Source organism: Symphalangus syndactylus, chromosome 9, assembly GCF_028878055.3.
Source record: "Symphalangus syndactylus isolate Jambi chromosome 9, NHGRI_mSymSyn1-v2.1_pri, whole genome shotgun sequence".
Lineage (NCBI taxonomy): Eukaryota > Metazoa > Chordata > Mammalia > Primates > Hylobatidae > Symphalangus > Symphalangus syndactylus.
The window spans coordinates 29743626-29764463 of NC_072431.2; the positions used below are offsets into that span (position 1 = coordinate 29743626).

Consider the following 20838-nt stretch of genomic DNA (forward strand, 5'->3'; position numbering starts at 1 on the left):
TGTAAAGTGACAGTAATGGTGTGTCCCCAGGTTGTTGTGGAAAGCTTGATTCTTAATGTAACAGTAGGAAATCCCAACCTCTCTGGAGCAAACACCCTTCTACATCTTTACTTCCCCTGCACATTGGCAGGACTCTATTCTTCTATTTCTCTCTACTGCTAGAGCAGAAAGGGCCCTTGATTTGGAATCAGGAAAATCTAATTCTGAACCATAAGCTATGATAGCTGTTTTAAAAATTGACTATCATGACATGATAATGATCACAGTGGTAATACATATTGATAGGGTTGCCATGAAAGTAATAATATATCTAAGAGTTGTGATAATATATGATATGCCTAGACTCTCAGAAAATGCTAATTCCATTCCCAATTGCTCTTTGCATAAAGTTATGTCCTAGGGTCTGTTCCTTTCCCACATCTACCCTCCTTGGGTCTCTCTTCTGTCAAAAACCTGTGGTTCAGAGGAGGAGAGAGATCCAGGTCAATGTTTTTCAAATTACAAGGAATTATCCTTTAAGTGAGGTTGTTGCTCAAGTTTTGACATGTAGTGGAATGGAGTGGAGTGGAGTGGAATGGAAAATAACAGAGAACATTGCACATGGTTAAGATAAAGATTGTTTCCTGAAACCTTTAATTTGTGCTTACATACTCACACATACATATGTGCATGCATTGGGACTCTGCAATATGCATTTCTGACTATGGACAATAGCCATAAAAGTCTTTGCACTGAACATTCAGTGGGCCTTTCACAAGCTGCCCTAACTGGGAAAGAAAAACATGGTCCCTCCATTTCCTGCCCCCAACTCCAGAAAAGGCACCATAGTTGAGGGTACATCTGAGAAGCCAGCACTTGGGAGTTCAGGGCTCAAGTTCCTCTCTAGAAAAACACAGGGTGATTCTGGGGGAACTTCTGATCAGAAACAGCCAATTCAGAGTGAGAGAAGAAAACATGACCATGCAGTTCCTGTGGTTACCAGCCCTGCCCCTCTCTTTCCTGCTGGGAGTTATAAAACCCAAGACTGGAAAGGAAAACCAGCATTTGCTCAGGCAGCCTCTCTGGGAAGATGCTGCTTCTTCCTCTCCCCCTGCTGCTCTTTCTCTTGTGCTCCAGAGCTGAAGCTGGTGAGTATCGGGGTTCTTCCCTCTGAAGTCTGCAGTATCAGCTCCTGAAACAAAGATGTTTAGTCTGAAAATGGCTGACTCTTAAACAGGGTTCCAAGATCTCTCTTCAAGAGTCCCAGAGGGAAATTTCCACTTGGGATGCTTGTCACCCCACCCCCACCCCCACCCACTGCCATTCTCTACAGCCTAGGACAGCTCCCAGGAACAAGGAATTTCACCTCAATTGTAGAAAAGCCCAGAGCAAATGGAAGGAAAAGGGGTATCCCCAGGAAAACAGACATGTCCTCTTAATCTTCTGAGCAGCAGGGCTACCCATTACCTTATGACTTGCTCACTCTGTGACCATGCTCACAAGCTATGGAGAAATCTAAAACAGGAACCTGGACAGCGGGTTCGATGCAGAGACAGAGGAGGGTGGGCCAGGGCAAGGTGGGAGTGGGAGAAGTCTGAGACGAAAACATCTGAATGGAGCAGAGACAAGAATGAGATTTCACCTGGGAGGTTATGGGTGAGGAAAGATACGAAATACAGGAGACAGGAGAGGGAAAATGGGCGGAACACAGAGTGAGAAAGAGATTCCAGGGAAGACTTGCTCAGCTTTAACCCCATTTGTCCATTCATTGGAGAGAGTATCTATGCCCGTGTTCAAACCATGCGGTGCTCTGTTCCAGGGGAGATCATCGGGGGCACAGAATGCAAGCCACATTCCCGCCCCTACATGGCCTACCTGGAAATTGTAACTTCCGACGGTCCTTCAAAATCCTGTGGTGGTTTCCTGATAAGACGGAACTTTGTGCTGACGGCTGCTCATTGTGCAGGAAGGTGAGACAACAGGGTCCATTTATCTCCAAATGCGAGATAAACAACCAGAGTAATAACCAGGGATACACCTGCACTGGGGCCTGAAGAGGGAGGTCCTTGGTCTTGTCAACTTTCAGGAGAGGGAAGACTTGGGCTGAAAGACTTTAGTCTGTGTTTGAATAGGTTCCTTGAGCCTCAGTCACTGTGAGCTAAGCTCCCCTTCGGAGGAAAAGGAGGCCCTGTCCAAGGTCCCTCTTGTAGCAGTAGCACCCCTCACCCCTACCCAACTCAAGACACACAGCTCACTTTTCAGGGCCCCACCCAGTCTCAGGGTCACTTCCTCTATGGCCTTTTCAAGAACACTGGCCTCTAGTTCTCAGGGTCCTGAACCCATCATTTTATGGGAGGCAGAGAACAGGGTCCACATGAGACCCCCACTTTCCCCTTTAACTGATATCTCCTGCTCCAGGGGGCTGGCCCTCATGCAGGGTTCCCTGAATTAGGAAGTGTGAACCCTGTCCCCTGAGTCCTCCCTGGCCTGTTCATTCCCCAGCAATTCCAGGGGTCCTAGAAATTGTGTCTGTTCCCTGAGAAAGCTCTTTCACGAGTAAAGCCTGAGCCCTCAAACGCCACAAGTGGCCCACGAAAAGGGAGAAGGGTAGAGTCCAGCGACCCAGTGACAGAATTTAGTCCCCTTTTCTCAGAATGAGCTTACCTCAGGAGAAACCCCAAGCCATCACTGTCCCTCCTTTTCCTTCCTTCTTCCTCACAACAGGTCTATAACAGTCACCCTTGGAGCCCATAACATAACAAAGGAAGAAGACACATGGCAGAAGCTTGAGGTTATAAAGCAATTCCGTCATCCAAAATATAACACTTCTACTCTTCACCACGATATCATGTTACTAAAGGTGACAACACCTCTCTTCTCCTTTTCCACTTCCCATTCTCCTAAGCTTCTCCTTCAGGTCCTCATTGCCCTGAATTTTTCTTAGGACTTGGCTATAACATGAAGCTACTCACCCTGTCCCTCCTTGATCACCTCCAACTGTCCAGAGCCCATTTCGAGGACTGACAGTCCTTCATTCCCTTCACAGTTGAAGGAGAAAGCCAGCCTGACCCTGGCTGTGGGGACTCTCCCCCTCCCATCCCAATTCAACTTTGTCCCACCTGGGAGAATGTGCCGGGTGGCTGGCTGGGGAAGAACAGGTGTGTTGAAGCCGGGCTCAGACACTCTGCAAGAGGTGAAGCTGAGACTCATGGATCCCCAGTCCTGCAGCCACTTCAGAGACTTTGACCACAATCTTCAGCTGTGTGTGGGCAATCCCAGGAAGACAAAATCTGCATTTAAGGTGATCCTCCAACTAGGTTTCTTCTCCAAAACTCACTGTTCAGGGACCAGAATGCTCTTAGAAGGAGATGGGGTCAGAAGGTTGTCAGCCAGTGACAGGGTGGGCATCACAGGAATTGTCTGTCCTCCCGTGGCCCAAGACAGCCTCTGACCGTCCATTCCAGTTTACTGCACCGGGGGCATGCAGTGATGTGAAGAATGTGGATGACAGTCCCAAGAAAGGAAGAAGGGGCATCAGAACTAGATTTATAAGTGAGGAGCCCCACCTCCTGGGTCTGACTTTAGGTCTCACTGTGACTCCAAGCTGGCTGGCGGACAGGAGCGGAGGACTTCCCGGGCTCACCTTCTTCTCTCTCTCTTCCCCCTACAGGGAGACTCTGGGGGCCCTCTTGTGTGTGCTGGGGTGGCCCAGGGCATCGTATCCTATGGACGGTCGGATGCAAAGCCCCCTGTTGTCTTCACCCGAATCTCCCATTACCGGCCCTGGATCAACCAGATCCTGCAGGCAAATTAACCCTGGATCCTGAGCCAGCCTTAAAGGGAACCTGGAACTGGACCTGAGCGGCAAAGTGTGTGCCACTCATTCTGGTCTACACTTGGTCCCTCGGCCACAACCCTAAGCCTCCAGAAGTATCCTACGGGTCACAGAACTCTCAATAAACCTCAGTGAAGACACAGCTTGTAGTCGTGAGTGTGTGTCCCCTCTCTGCTGCTCTCTTCTCCCTGCACATAGCGACCTGATTCCCAGCCCAAGCACCCAAGGATTTGGAAGGGGTGTGTGTGTGTATGCGTGTGTGTGTGTGTGTGTGTGTGTGTGTGTGTATGAGAAAGAGGGGGAGAGAGAGAGAGAGAGAAAGAAATAGAGAGGAAATAATGAAGAAAAAAATGAGGAAAAAGAAGAGATTTTCCCTGGAAAGGCAGGATCCATATTTCCAGCTTAAGAAAAGACACCAAATCCTTCCTTGCCTTAATCATCAACCCTATACAAATTCTGATTTATCTTTAGTAATATTCAGAAGCACTAAGAACATTTTGAATTATAAACAAGATATGTTTACAGCATCCCTGGCCTCTTCCTACTAGATGCCAGTAGCAACACCCCCTTCTCCACCGCAAAGTTGTAACAACCAAAATGTCTCCAGGCGTTGCTAAATGCCCCCAGGCGAGGGAGGGAGGAGGAAAGAAAGATCACTGTCTTCCGTTGAAGACCACTGGCTCTCTTTCGTTGAAGACCATGGTTTAGATACATGATATAAAGAAGGCAGTTGATGCCACACAGGGCCCTCCTCATAGCCCACATCGACAAGAAAAGATTTTCCCTCTGTGAAGCTTTCATCTGATATGCAGAGAACATTGCCTCCCACTCACTCATTGTTACAAAACAGACACTGAGAGCAGATTAGAGGAGAGACAGCATCACAAGGTCTGCGCGAGCAACACCCATCCACAAATGGCTTCACCCAAACCAGCAGGAAGACCAAAACCTAGAGCTTGCTCAACACAAACCCTTGTCATGGGAGACTGACTGGAGGAGAGAAAACAGGGCAGGACAGGGACAGGACAGCCAAAGCCTGAGGCTGGCAACACCCATCATTTCTGAGGGTGTGCTGAATACCTTTGGCCAAGTGAATTATTGCTGGGAATTTGTCTTTAAGAAAGAATTAAAGACACACACAAAGATTCATGCATAAAAATTTTAATCTCAGCATTTTTATTTTTTTTTACTTTTTATAATTTATTCCTATATATTTCATCTTCCAAATAATTTATGCTTTGCATTTAATACATCACATCACATCAAGGGTATTAAAAAAGTGATTTATTATACACACACACATACATGCACATATATACATATGAAATTTCTATCATAGTCTTAGATATCAGAAAAAATTTTTAATGCACTGTATGACTTGACTTTTTTTCAGAAACATGAAACCATACCAAAGTGAGAATTTTTGACTTCGTTTCAGCTCTGGTTTCTAGTTTCAAGTCTTCTACCAGCTATATGACTTAAAGATACTACTCGATATGTTCAGTTACTTCATCTGAAAAATTGACATGCCATTTTAACCTGAAATACAGGAGCTCAATATTTTTCTACAAAAAGGACAATTGCTGTCTATAAATTCAACATCTTTTCCTGGTTATCTTTTTTTATTATACTTTAAGTATTAGGGTACATGTGCACAACGTGCAGGTTTGTTACATATGTATACATGTGCCATGTTGGTGTGCTGCACCCATTAACTTGTCATTTACATTAGGCATATCTCCTAATGCTATCCCTCCCCCCTCCCCTCACCCCATGACAGGCCCCAGTGTGTGATGTTCCCCTTCCTGTGTCCAAGTGTTCTCATTGTTCAATTCCCACCTATGAGTGAGAACATGCGGTGTTTGCTTTTCTGTCCTTGCGAGAGTTTGCTCAGAATGATGGTTTCCAGCTTCATCTATGTCCCTACAAAGGACATGAACTCATCATTTTTTATGGCTGCATAGTATTCTATGGTGTGTATGTGCCACATTTTCTTAATCCAGTCTATCATTGATGGACATCTGAGTTCATTCCAAGTCTCTGCTATTCTGAATAGTGCTGCAATAAACATACGTGTGCATGTGTCTTTATAGCAGCATGATTTATAATCCCTTGGGTATATACCTAGTAATGGGATGGCTGGGTCAAATGGTATTTCTAGTTCTAGATCCCTGAGGAATCGACACACTGTCTTCCACAGTGGCTGAACTAGTTTCCACTCCCACCAACAGTGTAAAAGTGTTCCTATTTCTCCACATCCTCTCCAGCACCTGTTGTCTCCTGACTTTTTAATGATCACCATTCTAACTCGTGTGAGATGGTATCTCATTGTGGTTTTGATTTGCATTTCTCTGATGGCCAGTGATGATGAGCATTTTTTCATGTGTCTTTTGGCTGCATAAATGTCTTCTTTTGAGAAGTGTCTGTTCATATCCTTTGCCCACTTTTTAATGGGGTTGTTTGATTTTTTCTTGTAAATTTGTTTAAGTTCTTTGTAGATTCTGGATATTAGCCCTTTGTCAGATGGGTAGATTGCAAAAATTTTCTCCCATACTGTAGGTTGCCTGCTCACTCTGATGGTAGTTTCTTTTGCTGTGCAGAAGCTCTTTAGTTTAATTAGAATCATTTCTCAATTTTGGCTTCTGTTGCTGTTGCTTTTGGTGTTTTAGACATGAAGTCCTTGCCCATGCCTATATCCTGAATGATATTGCCTAGGTTTTCTCCTAGGGTTTTTATGGTTTTAGGTCTGACATTTAAGTCTTTAATCCATCTTGAATTAATTTTTGCATAAGGTGTAAGGAAGGGATCCAATTTCAGCTTTCTACCTATGGTTAGCCAGTTTTCCCACCACCATTTATTAAATAGGGAATTATTTCCCCATTTCTTGTTTTTGTCAGGTTTGGAAAAGATCAGACGGTAGTAGATGTGTGGTATTATTTCTGAGGGCTCCGTTCTGTTCCATTGGTCTATATCTCTGTTTTGGTACCGGTACCATGCTGTTTTGGTTACTGTAGCCTTGTAGTATAGTTTGAAGTCAGGTAGCATGATGACTCCAGCTTTGTTCTTTTGGCTTAGGATTGTCTTGGCAATGCGGGCTCTGTTTTGGTTCCATGTGAGTTTTAAAGTAGTTTTTTTCCAATTCTGTGAAGAAAGTCATTGGTAGCTTTATGGGGATGGCATTGAATCTATAAATTACCTTGGGCAGTATGGCCACTTCCACGATATTGATTCTTCCTATCCATGAGCATGGAATATTATTACATTTATTTCTCTCCTCTTTGATTTCATTGAGCAGTGGTTTGCAATTCTCCTTGAAGAGGTCCTTCACATCCCTCGTAAGTTGGATTCCTAGGTATTTTATATTCTTTGAAGCAATTGTGAATGGGAATTCACTCATGATTTGGCTCTCTTTTTTTCTGTTATTGGTGTATAGGAATGCTTGTGATTTTTGCACATTGATTTTGTATCCTGAGACTTTGCTGAAGTTGCTTATCAGCTTAAGGAGATTTTGGGCTGAGACGATGGGGTTTTCTAGATATACAATCATGTCATCTGCAAATAGGGACAATTTGTCTTCTTCTTTTCCTAATTGAATACCCTTTATTTCTTTCTCCTGTCTGATTGCCCTGGCCAGAACTTCCAACACTATGTTGAATAGGAGTGGTGAGAGAGGGCATCCCTGTCTTGTGCCAGTTTTCAAAGGGAATGCTTCCAGTTTTTGCCCATTCAGTATGATATTGGCTGTGGGTTTGTCATAAATAGCTCTTATTATTTTGAGATACGTCCCATCAATACCTAATTTATTGAGAGTTTTCAGCTTGAAGCATTGTTGAATTTTGTCAAAGGTCATTTCTGCATCTATTGAGATAATCATGTGATTTTTGTCATTGGTTCTGTTTATATGCTGGATTACATTTACTGATTTGCGTATGTTGAACCAGCCTTGCATCCCAGGGATGAAGCCCACTTCATCACGGTGGATAAGCTTTTTGATGTACTGCTAGATTCAGTTTGCCAATATTTTATTGAGGATTTTTGCTTCAATGTTCATCAGGGATATTTGTCTAAAATTCTCTTTTTTTGTTGTGTCTCTGCCAGGCTTTGGTATCAGGATGATGCTGGCCTCATAAAATGAGTTAGGGAGGATTCCCTCTTTTTCTATTGAATGGAATAGTTTCAGAAGGAATGGTACCAGATCCTCTTTGTACCTCTGTAGTATTCAGCTGTGAATCCGTCTGGTCCTGGACTTTTTTTGGTTGGTAGGCTATTAATTATTGCCTCAATTTCAGAGCCTGTTACTGGTCTATTCAGGGATTCAACTTCTTCCTGGTTTAGTCTTGGGAGGGTGTATGTGTCCAGGAATTTATCCATTTCTTCTAGATTTTGTAGTTGATTTGCATAGAGGTGTTTATAGTATTCTCTGATGGTAGTTTATATCTCTGTAGGATCGGTGGTGATATCTCCTTTACCATTTTTATTGCATCTATTTGATTCTTCTCTCTCTTCTTCTTTATTAGTCTTGCTAGTGGTCTATCAATTTTGTTGATCTTTTTCAAAAAACCAGCTCCTGGATTCATTGATTTTTTGAAGGATTTTTTGTGTCTCTATCTCCCTCAGTTCTGCTCTGATCTTAGGTATTTCTCACCTTCTGCTAGCTTTTGAATGTGTTTGCTCTTGCTTCTCTAGTTCTTTTAATTGTGATGTTAGGGTGTCAATTTTAGATCTTTCCTGCTTTCTCTTGTGGGCATTTAGTGCTATAAATACCCCTCTACACACTGCTTTAAACGTGTCCCAGTGATTCTTGTATGCTGTGTCCTTGTTCTCATTGAACATCTTTATTTCTGCCTGCATTTCTTCATGTACCCAGTAGTCATTCAGGAGCAGGTTGTTCAGTTTCCATGTAGTTGAGCGGTTTTGAGTGAGTTTCTTAATCCTGAGTTCTAGTTTGATTGCACTGTGGTCTAAGAGACAGTTTGTTATAATTTCTGTTCTTTTACATTTGCTGAGGAGTGCTTTACTTCCAACTATGTGGTCAATTTTGGAATAAGTGTGATGTGGTGCTGAGAAAAATGTATACTCTGTTGATTTGGAGTGCAGAGTTCTGTAGATGTCTATTAGGTTGGCTTGGTGCAGAGCTGAGTTCAATTCCTGGATATCCTTGTTAACTTTCTGTCTCATTGATCTGTCTAGTGTTGGCAGTGGGGTGTTAAAGTATCTCATTATTCTTGTGTGGGAGTTTAAGTCTCTTTGTAGGTCTCTAAGGACTTGCTTTATGAATCTGGTGCTCTTGTATTAAATGCGTATATATTTAGGATAGTTAGCTCTTCTTGTTGAATTGATCCCTTTACCATTATGTAACGGCCTTCTTTGTCTCTTCTCATCTTCGTTGGTTTAAAGTCTGTTTTACCAGAGACTGGGATTGCAACCCCTGCTTGCCTTTGTTTTCCATTTCCTTGGTAGATCATCCTCCATCCCTTTATTTTGAGCCTATGTTTGTCTCTGCACATGAGATAGGTCTCCTGAATACAGCACACAGATGGGTCTTGACTCTTTATCCAATTTGCCAGTCTGTGTCTTTTACTTGGAGCATTTAGTCCATTTACATTTAAGGTTAATATTGTTATGTGTGAATTTGATCCTGTCATTATGGTGTTAGCTGGTTAGTTTGCTCATTAGTTGATGCAGTTTCTTCCTAGCATCTATGGTCTTTACAGTTTGGCATGTTTTTGCAGTGGCTGGTACTGGTTGTTCCTTTCCATGTTTAGTGCTTCCTTCAGGAGCTCTTGTAAGACAGGCCTGGTGGTGACAAAATCTCTAAGCATTTGCTTGTCTGTAAAGGATTTTATTCCTCCTTCACTTATGAAGCTTAGTTTGGCTGAATATGAAATTCTGGGTTGAAAATTCTTTTCTTTAAGAATGTTGAATATTGGCCCCCACTCTCTTCTGGCTTGTAGAGTTTCTGCTGAGAGATCCGCTGTTAGTCTGATGGGCTTCCCCTTGTGGGTAACACGACCTTTCTCTCTGGCTGCCCTTAACACTTTTTCCTTCGTTTCAACTTTGGTGAATCTGACAATTATGTGTCTTGGAGTTGCTCTTCTCAAGCAGTATCTTTGTTGCGTTCTCTGTATTTCCTGAATTTGAATGTTGGCTTGCCTTGCTAGATTGGGGAAGTTCTCCTGCATAATATCCTGCAGAGTGTTTTCCAACTTGGTTCCATTCTCCCTGTCACTTTCAGGTACACCAATCAGATGGAGATTTGGTCTTTTCACATAGTCTCATATTTCTTGGAGGCTTTGTTCATTTCTTTTTACTCTCTTTTCTCTAAGCTTCTCTTCTCACTTCATTTCATTCATTTGATCTTCAATCACCGACAGCCTTTCTTCCACTTGATCAAATCGGCTACTGAAGCTTGTGCATGCATCACGTAGTTCTCATGCCATGGTTTTCAGCTCCATCAGGTCATTTAAGGTCTTCCCTATGCTGTTTATTCTAGTTAGCCATTCATCTAATCTTTTTTCAAGGTTTTTAGTTTCTTTTCAATGGGTTTGAACATCCTCCTTCAGCTCAGAGAAGTTTGTTATTACTGGTCTTCTGAAGCCTTCTCTCAACTTGTCAAAGGCATTCTCCATCCAGCTTTGTTCCATTGCTGGCGAGGAGCTACATTCCTTTGAAGGAGAAGAGGCACTCTGATTTTTAGAATTTTCTGCTTTTCTGCTCTGGTTTCTCCCCATCTTTGTGGTTTTATCTACCTTTGGTCTTTGACAATGGTAACATACAGATGGGGTTTTGGTGTGGATGTCCTTTCTGTTTGTTAGTTTTCCTTCTAACAGTCAGGACCCTCAGTTGCAGGTCTGTTTGAGTTTGCCAGAGGTCCACTCCAGACGCTGTTTGCTTGGGTATCACCAGCAGAGGCTGCAGAACCACAAATATTGTGGAACGGCAAATGTTGCTGCCTGATCGTTCCTCTGGAAGCTACATCTCAGAGAGGCACCCACCCTTGTCAGTGTCAGTTGGCCCCAACTGGGAGGTGCCTCCCAGTTAGGCTACTTGGGGGTCAGGGACCCACTTGAAGAGGCAGTCTGTCCATTCTTAGATCTCAAACTCCATGGTGGGAGAAGGACTACTCTCTTCAAAGCTGTTAGACAGGGACATTTAAGTCTGCAGAAGTTTCTGCTGCCTTTTATTCAGCTATGCCCTGCCCCCAGAGTTGGAGTCTACAGAGGCAGGCAGGCCTCCTTGAGCTGCCATGGGCTTCACCCAGTTCGAGATTCCCAGCCACTTTGTTTACCTACTCAAGCCTCAGCAATGGTGGGCACCCCTCCCCCAGCCTCGCTGCCACCTTGCAGTTCGATCTCAGACCACTGTGCTAGCAGTGAGCAAGGCTCCGTGTGTGTCAGACCCACTGAGCCAGGCATGGGATATAATCATCTGGTGTGCCGTTTGCTAAGACCGTTTGGAAAGGCACAGTATTCGGGTGGGAGTGACCTGATTTTCCAGGTGCCGTCTGTTATGGCTTCCCTTGGCTAAGAAAGAGAATTCCCCAACCCCTTGCACTTCCTGGGTGAGATGATGCCTCACCCTTTTTCGGCTCATGGCCTGTGGGCTGCACCCACTGTCCTGCACCCACTGTCTGACAAACCCCAGTGAGATGAACCTGGTACCTCAGTTGGAAATGCAGAAATCACCAGTCTTCTGCATTGCTCATGCTGGGAGCTGCAGACTGGAGCTGTTCTTATTCAGCCATCTCGGAACCTCCCCCTTCAGCAGAGCTAAATTTTTTTAAAAGATCTATTTTTTTAAAGGCCACTGGATTAATTTTTTTAAAGGCCATTGGACAGTCACAATCTCCATGACCTCTCACAAGAGCTGCATGGGCCATATTAATCTTCACAATGATATTTTGTATTCGCTCATATTTTTATAAAGTAAGGCTAAGAGATGCTATAAAGCTTTGCCAAGGGCAAAAGCCAGGGCACCCAGGATTGGAGCCCCATACATTGAATTATTGCCTACTACATGCCTTAAATAGCAAAAAGAATGGTATAACTTGCATGGGAGCTTAGGGAAAGGAAAAGCCCAAATGCTCCACAGTAGCTAAAGAAGATTGGAATCATAATCCTTTAGGGATGAACAGGACCATCAAGACTGGGCATGATGCCCTCCTCCAGTGTTTCAGTACTCTTTATGATGTCCCCAACTGGTTGAAGAGGCTGCCTGAACATCTGCAATGATGGAAACTCACTGCTTTTCCCTGGCACATATGTCCTGATGTCCTAAAGTAGCTGATTGTTAGTTCTGCTTATGTAGATCTCACAGCTGCTTCCAAAATACCTTCGAACCCTAGACCTGATCCCATCCCTCCTCCTGTCTCCAGTAAAAAAATGTTCTGTCCGTAACTGGGAAGTTCATACACAACCAGAAGTCTGGTATCAAATCTCAGCTGAGCTTTCTTTTCTCAGAAGCATCATCCCTGGGTCTTCCACACTTTTCCCAAGCTTCTAGTTTCTCTCACAATTTTAATGTGCTCTAGTTTGTCACTGTTACTTTGAAGTACTCAGGGTTGGCCAGACACAGTGGCTCACACCTATAATCCCAGCACTTTGGGAGGCCAAGGCAAGTGGATCATCTGAGGTCAGGAGTTCGAGACCAGCCTGGTCAACACAGTGAAACCCCGTCTTTATGAAAAATACAAAAATTAGCTGGCCACGGTGTTGCATGCCTGTAATCCCAGCTGCTCAGGAGGCTGAGGCAGGAGAATCACTTGAACGCGAGAGGCGGAGGTTGCAGGGAGTTGAGATCACCCCACTGTACTCCAGCCTAGGCAACAGAGCAAGACTCTGTCTCAAAAAAATAAAATAAAGTAGTTAGAGCTGGCTACAATGTTTAAGACAGCAAAATCGAGCATCCTGCTCATTGAGCCTGTCCTGCACAAGGTTTTAAGAACGTGGTTGCCAAAATTTTTAAAATCAGGAAATCTCATGGGAAAATCCAGATTGCTGGCATCTCCTGAACATCACGTCTGGCAATCATTGACCTATTCTCCTGTATGGCAAGAATCAGTTGGAGCTGATGGCTGCTCAGTTTAGAAGGAGCATGCAACCATCTAATTCCCACACAGGAAATCCCACCCTCCCTTATTTGCTTCCCCAGCACTGACTGTCAGTTTCCATGTATCATTGCTGTTATGCTGTTGCTTTTCTTGCAGTAAGGAGAAAAATGAAATTTTTCTTGAAATTTTTCTGTATCGAACATGGAGAATGATAAATATAGATGGAGAGAGCTGGCCATGTGCTTCAAAAAAAGTGGGGAGAGCACACACGGCTTCGTAGAAATAAAGATTCTTCCTATGGGTTTAATGTTTATTATGTAAACAAAGTTACATATTAATTTAACGTGTACATATTAAATTAAATATAACATAATATAGTTAAATTAACAGCCCACTGCACTAGTACAGTTACCATCCTTGTTCCTGTAGGTATTTTATCTGATCAGAGTAGAGCAGCCTCAAGCTGACTTTGCATCCAAGTGAAACCCCGTGTGTTCTTGACATACGCAACTGTTAAGCCATGCATATTCACTTTCATTCCTGTGTAGTTTGTCTTTAAACCAAATGACATACTCTGTATCTATCCTTTAAGTATATACATATAGGCCGGGTGCAGTGGCTCATGCCTGTAATCCCAGCACTTTGGGAGGCCAAAGCAGGCAGATTGCCTGAGGTCAGGAGTTCGAGACCAGCCTGGCCAACATGGTGAAACCCCATCTCTACTAAAAATACAAAAATTAGCTGGGCATGGTGGCAGGTGCCTGTAATCCCTGTAATTCCAATGAGACTCTGTCTCAAAAAAAAATACATATATATATATATAATCTTTTGAGACTTTAATAAACCATTAGCAGAATCTTTTTAGACTGCTACTTTGCTTTCCTGGGTTTTGTGTATTCCTCCCAACTCATGACATTTTTAGCATTGATGGACATGCTTTCTACTGTATCTTCCAAGGCTGTCAAAAGCACTAGGTAGCCCAAGAACAAAATCAGAGCCTTTTGACAGTTTGAGATTGCTTCTTAAGGCACCTGATAAATAAAATAAATACATAAAGAGAAGAGAAACTTTAAAATATATATGATGCTACAAGAATTGACCAGATAGATCCATGAAACTGACTAGAGAGCTCAGATAATGGCTCTAGCCTATAGAAAACATTTAGTATATAGTAAACACAGAAACTATGGTAAAATAAATGGTGCTGGGTTAATTTCTTAGCCATTTGGGAATAAATACTTATAAGCTATTACCATACACATGACAAAGCTCTTGGCCACCCCAATCCACAGCTCCAGTATACTGGGCTGAGATACAATTTGATTTATTGTCTATGTGTACTTTGGGAGGGTCATCAGAGACCTCACCTACTTCCCTTGTGACCAGCGATTTCTTCAAGAGTGCATCGTATTGTATCTGTTTATCATGAAACAGAAAGAGCTCTCACAGCTCACAGTTACTACTGATACCAGAAAACATAATTTGACCCTCGAAATGCTTAAGCAGCCAGTTTATCAATCAACTGTGAGGAATGAATAAATCTATTTCCATCTTTGAATGTCTCAAAAACAATGGCTTTCCAAGTGCCTTTTCTCAGAAAGCTGCTGGGAGCTAGACATGACAAAATAAGGAGTAAATGAAGAAAAGATACATAGGCAACAGGAAACTAGGGTTCAATAACAAAAGAGAGGTACCAGGGAAGTAACCAGCCCTCTCTGCAAAACTTAACCACTGAGGCGGTGCTTAAGGCCAGGTCAGCAATCACACAGAGGCACAGAGGAGAGAGGAGTCAGTTCTGCTAAAGAGAACAGGACACTAGCTCTAAATCCTGAGCCCTGGGGTAGAATAGCTGTTGACATATAGGAAGGAACAAGCCTAAATCGTTCTCTATCTTGATTACTCATGGCTGTTGAGAGGAAACCTGACCTCATGAAACCACAGCTTTAAGGCACAGACCCAGAGTAACTGTGGTTTTTCAGAGCCAGGACCGCACTATATTCTCCCATTCCAGCCCCAGGCCAGCCACATTCAAAGAATGCCCTAAAGGTGACCTTGGCCTTCCCTCTTTATTGTAGGATGTCAAGAGCAGTGTGGAGGAGCAAGAATGTCAGCCCAAGGCCCTCCAGCATTTCTTCCCTGAGAATAGTCCACACACACTTAGAACCCCTGGAGGCTGTCCTGATGTCCCAAGCACGCAAGACTCTCACTATGAAAACAGGCTTCCCCTGATCTTTACATATTTCTCTAGCTGTGCCACCTGTCCGAAAAGGGAGAAGGACTGGAGAAAAGCCATCCTCCCTTTGCTCTGAGTCCTAGCAAGTGAGGAGAGGAAGAGGAGCCAGGATTTGCCTTTCTAAGCTGCTAAAGCAGGAGTCTACCCAAAAGTCTCTAAAGCTCACCCAGCCTAGGAGCCGGAGCATGCAAGGCAACCTCCAGCCTGCAGTGTGGGTAGAGGGGTTCTCCAGACCAGCCAAGAAAAAGGTGCTGCAGCTCAAAGGCGGAAAGGAACAATGGCAGGGCCTCTGCTACCTCTAGCAGATGCAGTGTCCCTGAAGATAAGAGGTCTCCTCCAAGATCAGTGCCATGGGCAGATTTTTACTGCCCCAGGAGATAAAGTGACTCTGGGGAGCTCTAGAATTAGACTTTACCCACAAGTGCCAAGAATGAGAAATTTCGAGATGACAGCTGGGAAGTCCTCTATTGAGGCATTGAGTAGTAGAGATGGTCCCCTCCAATCTAAACTGGTCTTTCTTCACTTTCCCCAAAGGAAATAGTTCATGAGACTCCCTGGGAGGGAAAAGCACCATGGTGAAGGTGCTAGCACCTGGGGCTGAAGTGGCCTAAAGAGGGTAGGAGGCTGGACTACTGGAACCACAGCACCTAAAGGGGCCTCAGGAGTTGTGACTCAGCATCTGGCCATCCTCCCAGCTTAACCTCACACTAGCAACGAACAGAGGCCTCTCCTTCATCCCCTTCCTTGGGGAAGAGGAAATAGAGTCAAAAAAGGAAGAACTAGGCACAACGGCTCACACCTGTAATCCCAGCACTTTGGGAGGCTGAAGTGGGAGGATCACTTAAGGCTAGGAGTTTGAGACCAGCCTGGGCAACATAGTGAGACCCCACCTCCATAAAAAAAAATTAATTAGTGGGGCATGGTCGTGTGCACCTGTGGTCCCAGCTACTCAGGAGGCTGAGACAGGAGGATTGCTTGAGCCCAGGAGGTTGAGGCTGCAGTGAGCTGTGATGGTGCCACTGCAGTGAGCTGTGACGGTGCTACTGCACTCCAGCCTGGGCAACAGAGTGAGACCCTGTCTCTAAAAACATAAAATAAAATAAAACATAAAGAAGAGGAAGGTCTCTGGTCCGAGTCCACTTCCCATGAGAGTGGGGTTCCGGGTTCTTCCTCCTATCTTCTCTCAGGTCTCCATCTGGCTTCCCTGGGTAAAATGGGAGCAGAGCATTCGCCCAGCCTCAGCAACTGAACTCGTGGTTGAGCCGCATTCTGTGGGGTTGGAATCAGATAAGTGCAAGCAGCCCATGCCTTCTCTTCTCGCCCACCCAAATGCCCTCGTTGCTGCCCACCCAAGCTCTGAGGACGTGCACCCACTTCTTGCATGCACCCCTGCAGTGCCAGACCCCTCTGCCAGGGCTCCTCGGGAGAGAGGAATCTTCCCACCTCGTCTCCTACACACCCTTGCCCCACTGAATTGCACAGAAGACGGGGATGGGGTGGGAAATCGCCTGAAGGAGGCGCACACTGAGAGGTACGGTTTGGGGCCCCTTCGGGATCCTGCCCTCTCACCACTAGGGAGAGATGGGGGCCTTTCCGCCCAGGGGCAGGACTTTCTCCCAGTCACAGGGGCTGGCTGCTGGGAAGCCCCCAGGCCCACCTTCCATTCCCTTCTCTTCCCTGCCCTGCTGACCTGCCAGCGCCCAGAACCCAGCTCAGCCGCTGGCCTCCCGGATGCCTGTCCCCCTCGAGGCACGCTGAGGTTGTTCGGAGTGCTGTCTCCCCTCCCGCCACCAGCTCCCGTCCCCTAAGACCGTCTTGACCCGCGCAACTTCCTCCTAGATTCCAGAGGGGCCTTTCCACTGTCCCATGACCTGGCTGAGCGGGACCAGGCCTCTGGGGCAGGCAAGGCCTCTCCTCACAGGCAACTCAACCCTTCACATCCAGCCCAGCCCTCGGTGGACTCTGGACCGCTGACCGCCAATCACAACGCAGCCTCCGCTACTTTCAGCCTGCCCTGCCTTTGGGCTAAGGCTCCCCCAGCTGGCCACCTGGAGCATGGCACCTTTCGAGGGAAAAGTTTCCTGGGCCACAGCCCTGCCATCAATCAATAAACAAATCCTCCTGAGGGCCTACATCGTCCCAGGCTTTCAAAAGTGAATACGCCTGGTTCAGTACTCGCCCTGTCAGAGATCACGGTCTATGAGACTTTTGCCTAATGTTACTGTCTCAGAGGAGCACAGCTTGTCCAAGATCTGGTTGGGGGAAAAAATTGTAATAACCTTGTTTTGAGAAAAATATAAGATGTGAAGGGGTGTCATTTGTATAGAATAATGCAAGGTCACATATATTATCTCATTTCATCCTAGAATCACTGTATGATTACAAAACTTATCTTTGAAATGTACTGTGCCATAGTGGTTAAGCATGCTAGCATTGAAACCAACTGCCTGGGTTCAAATCCCAGCTCTGTCATATGATAGCTGTGTGACTTTGAGCAAAATACATACTGTCTCTGTGCCTCAGTTTCTCCATATCCAAAATACAGATAATTATAGTACCTATCTGATATAGTTTTGCTATGTCCCCACCCAAATCTCATCTTGAATTGTAGTTCTCATAATCCCCACAAGTCATGGGAGAGACCCAGTGGGAGGTAATAGAATCATGGAGGTGGTTACCCTCGGGCTGATGTTCTCATGATAGTAAGTGGTTTCTTACGAGATATGATGGTTTTGTGAGGGGCTTTTCCCCCTTTTGCTTGGCACTTCTCTTTCCTGCCACCATGTGAAGAAGAACGTGTTTGTTTCCCCTTCTGCCATGATTGAAAGTTTCCTGAGGTCTCCCCAGCCCTGCTGAACTGTGAATCAATTAAACATCTTTCCTTTATAAATTACCCAGCCTCAGGTATGTCTTGATTAGCAGTGTGAGAATGGACTAATACAGTAAATTGGTACCAGGTAGTGGGGCACTGCTGTAAAGATACCCAAAATTGTGGAAACGACCTTGGAACTGGGTACCAGGCAGAGGTTGGAACAGTCTGGAGGGCTCAGAAGAAGACATAAAAATGTGGGAAAGGTTGGAACATTCTGGAGGGCTCAGAAGAAGACATGAAAATGTGGGAAAGTTTGGAACTTCCTGGAGACTTGTTGAATGACTTTGACCAAAATGCTGATAGTGATACGGACAATAAAGTCCAGGCTGAGATGGTCTCAGATGGAGATGAGGAACTTGTTGGGAAATAGGGCAAAGGTAACTCTTGTTATGCTTGAGCACAGAAACTGGTGGCATTTTGCCCCACCCTAGAGATCTGTGGAACTTTGAACTTGAGAGAGATGATTCAGGGTATCTGGCAGAAGAAATTTCTAAGCAGCAAAGCATTCGAGATGTGACTTAGGTGCTCTTAAAAACACACAGTTTTATTCTTTCATGAAGATATGGTTTGGAATTGGAACTTATGTTTAAAAGGGAAGCAGAGCATAAAAGTTCAGAAAATTTGCAGCCTGGTGATGTGCTAGAAAAGAAAAACCCATTTTCTGAGGAGAAATTCAAGCCAGCTGCAGATATTTGCATAAGTAAAGAGGAGCCAAATGTCAATTCCCAAGACAACGGGGAAAATGTCTCCAGGGCATGTCAGAGGTCTTTACAGCAGTCCCTCCCATCACAGGCATGGAGGCTTAGGAGAAAAAAATGGCTTCATATGCTGGGCCCAGGGCCTTGCTGCTTTGTGCAGTCTTGGTACTTGGTGCCCTGCATCCCAGCCATGGCCAAAACAGGCCAATGTACAGCTCAGCAGCTCAGGCCTTTGCTTCAGAGGGTGCAAGCCCCAAGCTTTGGTGGCTTACACATGGTGTTGGGCCTGTGGGTGCAGAGAAATCAAGAAGTGAGTTTTGGGAACCTCTGCCTAGATTTCAAAGGATGTATGGATGCTCAGGCAGAAGTTTGCTGCAGGGGCAGAGCCCTCATGGAGAATCTCTGCTAGGGCAGTGTGGAAGGGAAATGTGGGATGGGAGCCCCACACAGAGTCCACACTGGGGCACTGCCTAGTGGAGTTGTGAGAAGAGGGCCACTGTCCTCAGACCCCAGGATGGTAGACCCAGCAACAGCTTGCATCATGTGCAGCCATAGACACTCAATGCCAGCCTGTGAAAGCAGCTACAAGTTGGGGCTGTACCCTGCAAAGCCAAGGGGAAGGGCTTCCCAAGACTGTGAAAACCCACCTTTTGCATCAGTGTGACCTGAATCTGAGACATGGAGTCAAAAGAGATCATTTTGGAACTTTAAGGTTTAATGACTGCCCTATTGGATTTTGGACTTGCATGTGGCTTGTAGCCCCTTCATTTTGGCCAGTTACTCCCATTTGAAATGGGTGTATTTACTCAATGTCTGTACCCCCATTGTATCTAGGAAGCAACTAACTTACTTTTGATTTTACAGGCTCATAGGCAGGAGGGACTTGCCTTGTCTCAGATGAGACTTTAGACTTGGACTTTTGAGTTAATGCTGGAATGAGTTAAGCCTTTGGGGGACTGTTGGGAGGGCATGATTGTGATTTAAAATGTGAGGACATGAGATTTGGGTGGAGCCAGTGGTGGAATGATATGGTTTGGCTGCGTCCCCACCCAAATCTCATCTTGAATTTTAGTTCCCATAATCCCCACATGTCATTCCCGATGGGAAGTAATTGAATCATGGGGGCAATTACCCCCATGCTGCTGTTCTTGTGAAAGTGAGTGAGTTCTCAAGAGACCTGATGGTTTTATAAGAGGCTTTTCCCACTTTTGCTTGGCACATCTCCTTCCTGCCACCATGTGAAGAGGGCATGTTTGCTTCCCCTTCTGCAGTGATTGTAAGTTTCCTGAGGCCTGCCCAGCCATGCTGAGCTTTGAGTCAATTAAACCTTTTTCCTTTATAAATTACCTAATCTTGGGTGTGTCTTTATTAGCAGTGTGAGATTAATTGGGTGGGTCTTTATTAGCAGTGTTAGAGACTAATGCACTATCTTACGTAGTTATTGAAAGCAAGCTAATACTTGCTTAAAACACATAAGGGCTCAACATAGTTAGCTATTATTGATATCACATAATCCAAAATCCTAATTGTATGAGTAGGACCCAATAAGGTAAAAGGACTTCTGTGGTCACACAAAGTTCTTGACTCTTAACCAAGTGTGTCATTGATTCTCTTAGAAACTGGAAAATTTCAAACTGGATACAATTTTGTTGTGGGGAGCTGTTCTGTGCATTGTAGGCTGTTCAGCAGCATCCCTGACCTCTACCCACAGGATGCCAACCGATTCCCCACCACCACTCCCCAGTTATGACAACAAAGTTTCTCCAATACATTCTCCAATGTCCCCTGGGGGTATGGTTACCAGATTTAGGAGGAAAAAAACAAGATGCCAAATTCAATTATAATCTCAGATAAACAACAAGGAAAAAACCATATAGATAGATAGATATCTTAGATAGATTAGATAGATAGGAAGATATCATAGATAGATAGATGATAGATACTCAGTATGTCCCAAATATTGCCTGAAAAATACTCACCTCATCATTGAGAATTATTGCCTTAAAGGAAAAACGATTTTAAAAATGAGACTACAAGAAGGACTTTTGCTCATGAAAAGACACCTTTAAGTGAGTGAAAAAGGCAAACCATAAAACAGGAGAAGATCCTTGCATTACATATATTAACAAAGGGCTCACATGCAGAACTTACAAGTTGTGCCTATCAATCAAT

The 20838-nt window shown here is 44.7% G+C and overlaps 1 protein-coding gene across 1 annotated transcript; it reads left to right on the top strand.

Annotated features, from left to right (window-relative positions):
• Positions 1–1017: 1017 nt before the first annotated feature.
• CMA1 (chymase 1) lies at positions 1018–3956 on the top strand. The gene is made up of 5 exons (XM_055291632.2): positions 1018–1127; positions 1799–1949; positions 2704–2839; positions 3026–3280; positions 3650–3956. Exons 1-5 carry the CDS (start codon positions 1070–1072, stop codon positions 3791–3793), a joined length of 744 nt encoding a protein of 247 aa, XP_055147607.1. The 5' UTR covers positions 1018–1069; the 3' UTR covers positions 3794–3956.
• The last annotated feature ends 16882 nt before the right edge of the window (positions 3957–20838 follow it).

Bases quoted from the DNA above. Each gene is read 5' to 3' on its own strand.
- CMA1 (XM_055291632.2), top strand. From the start codon at position 1,070: ATGCTGCTTCTTCCTCTCCCCCTGCTGCTCTTTCTCTTGTGCTCCAGA. The intron at 1,128-1,798 runs GTGAGTATCGGG...GCTCTGTTCCAG, and splicing joins GTGCTCCAGAGCTGAAGCTG to GGGAGATCATCGGGGGCACA. The intron at 2,840-3,025 runs GTGACAACACCT...TTCCCTTCACAG, and splicing joins ACGATATCATGTTACTAAAG to TTGAAGGAGAAAGCCAGCCT.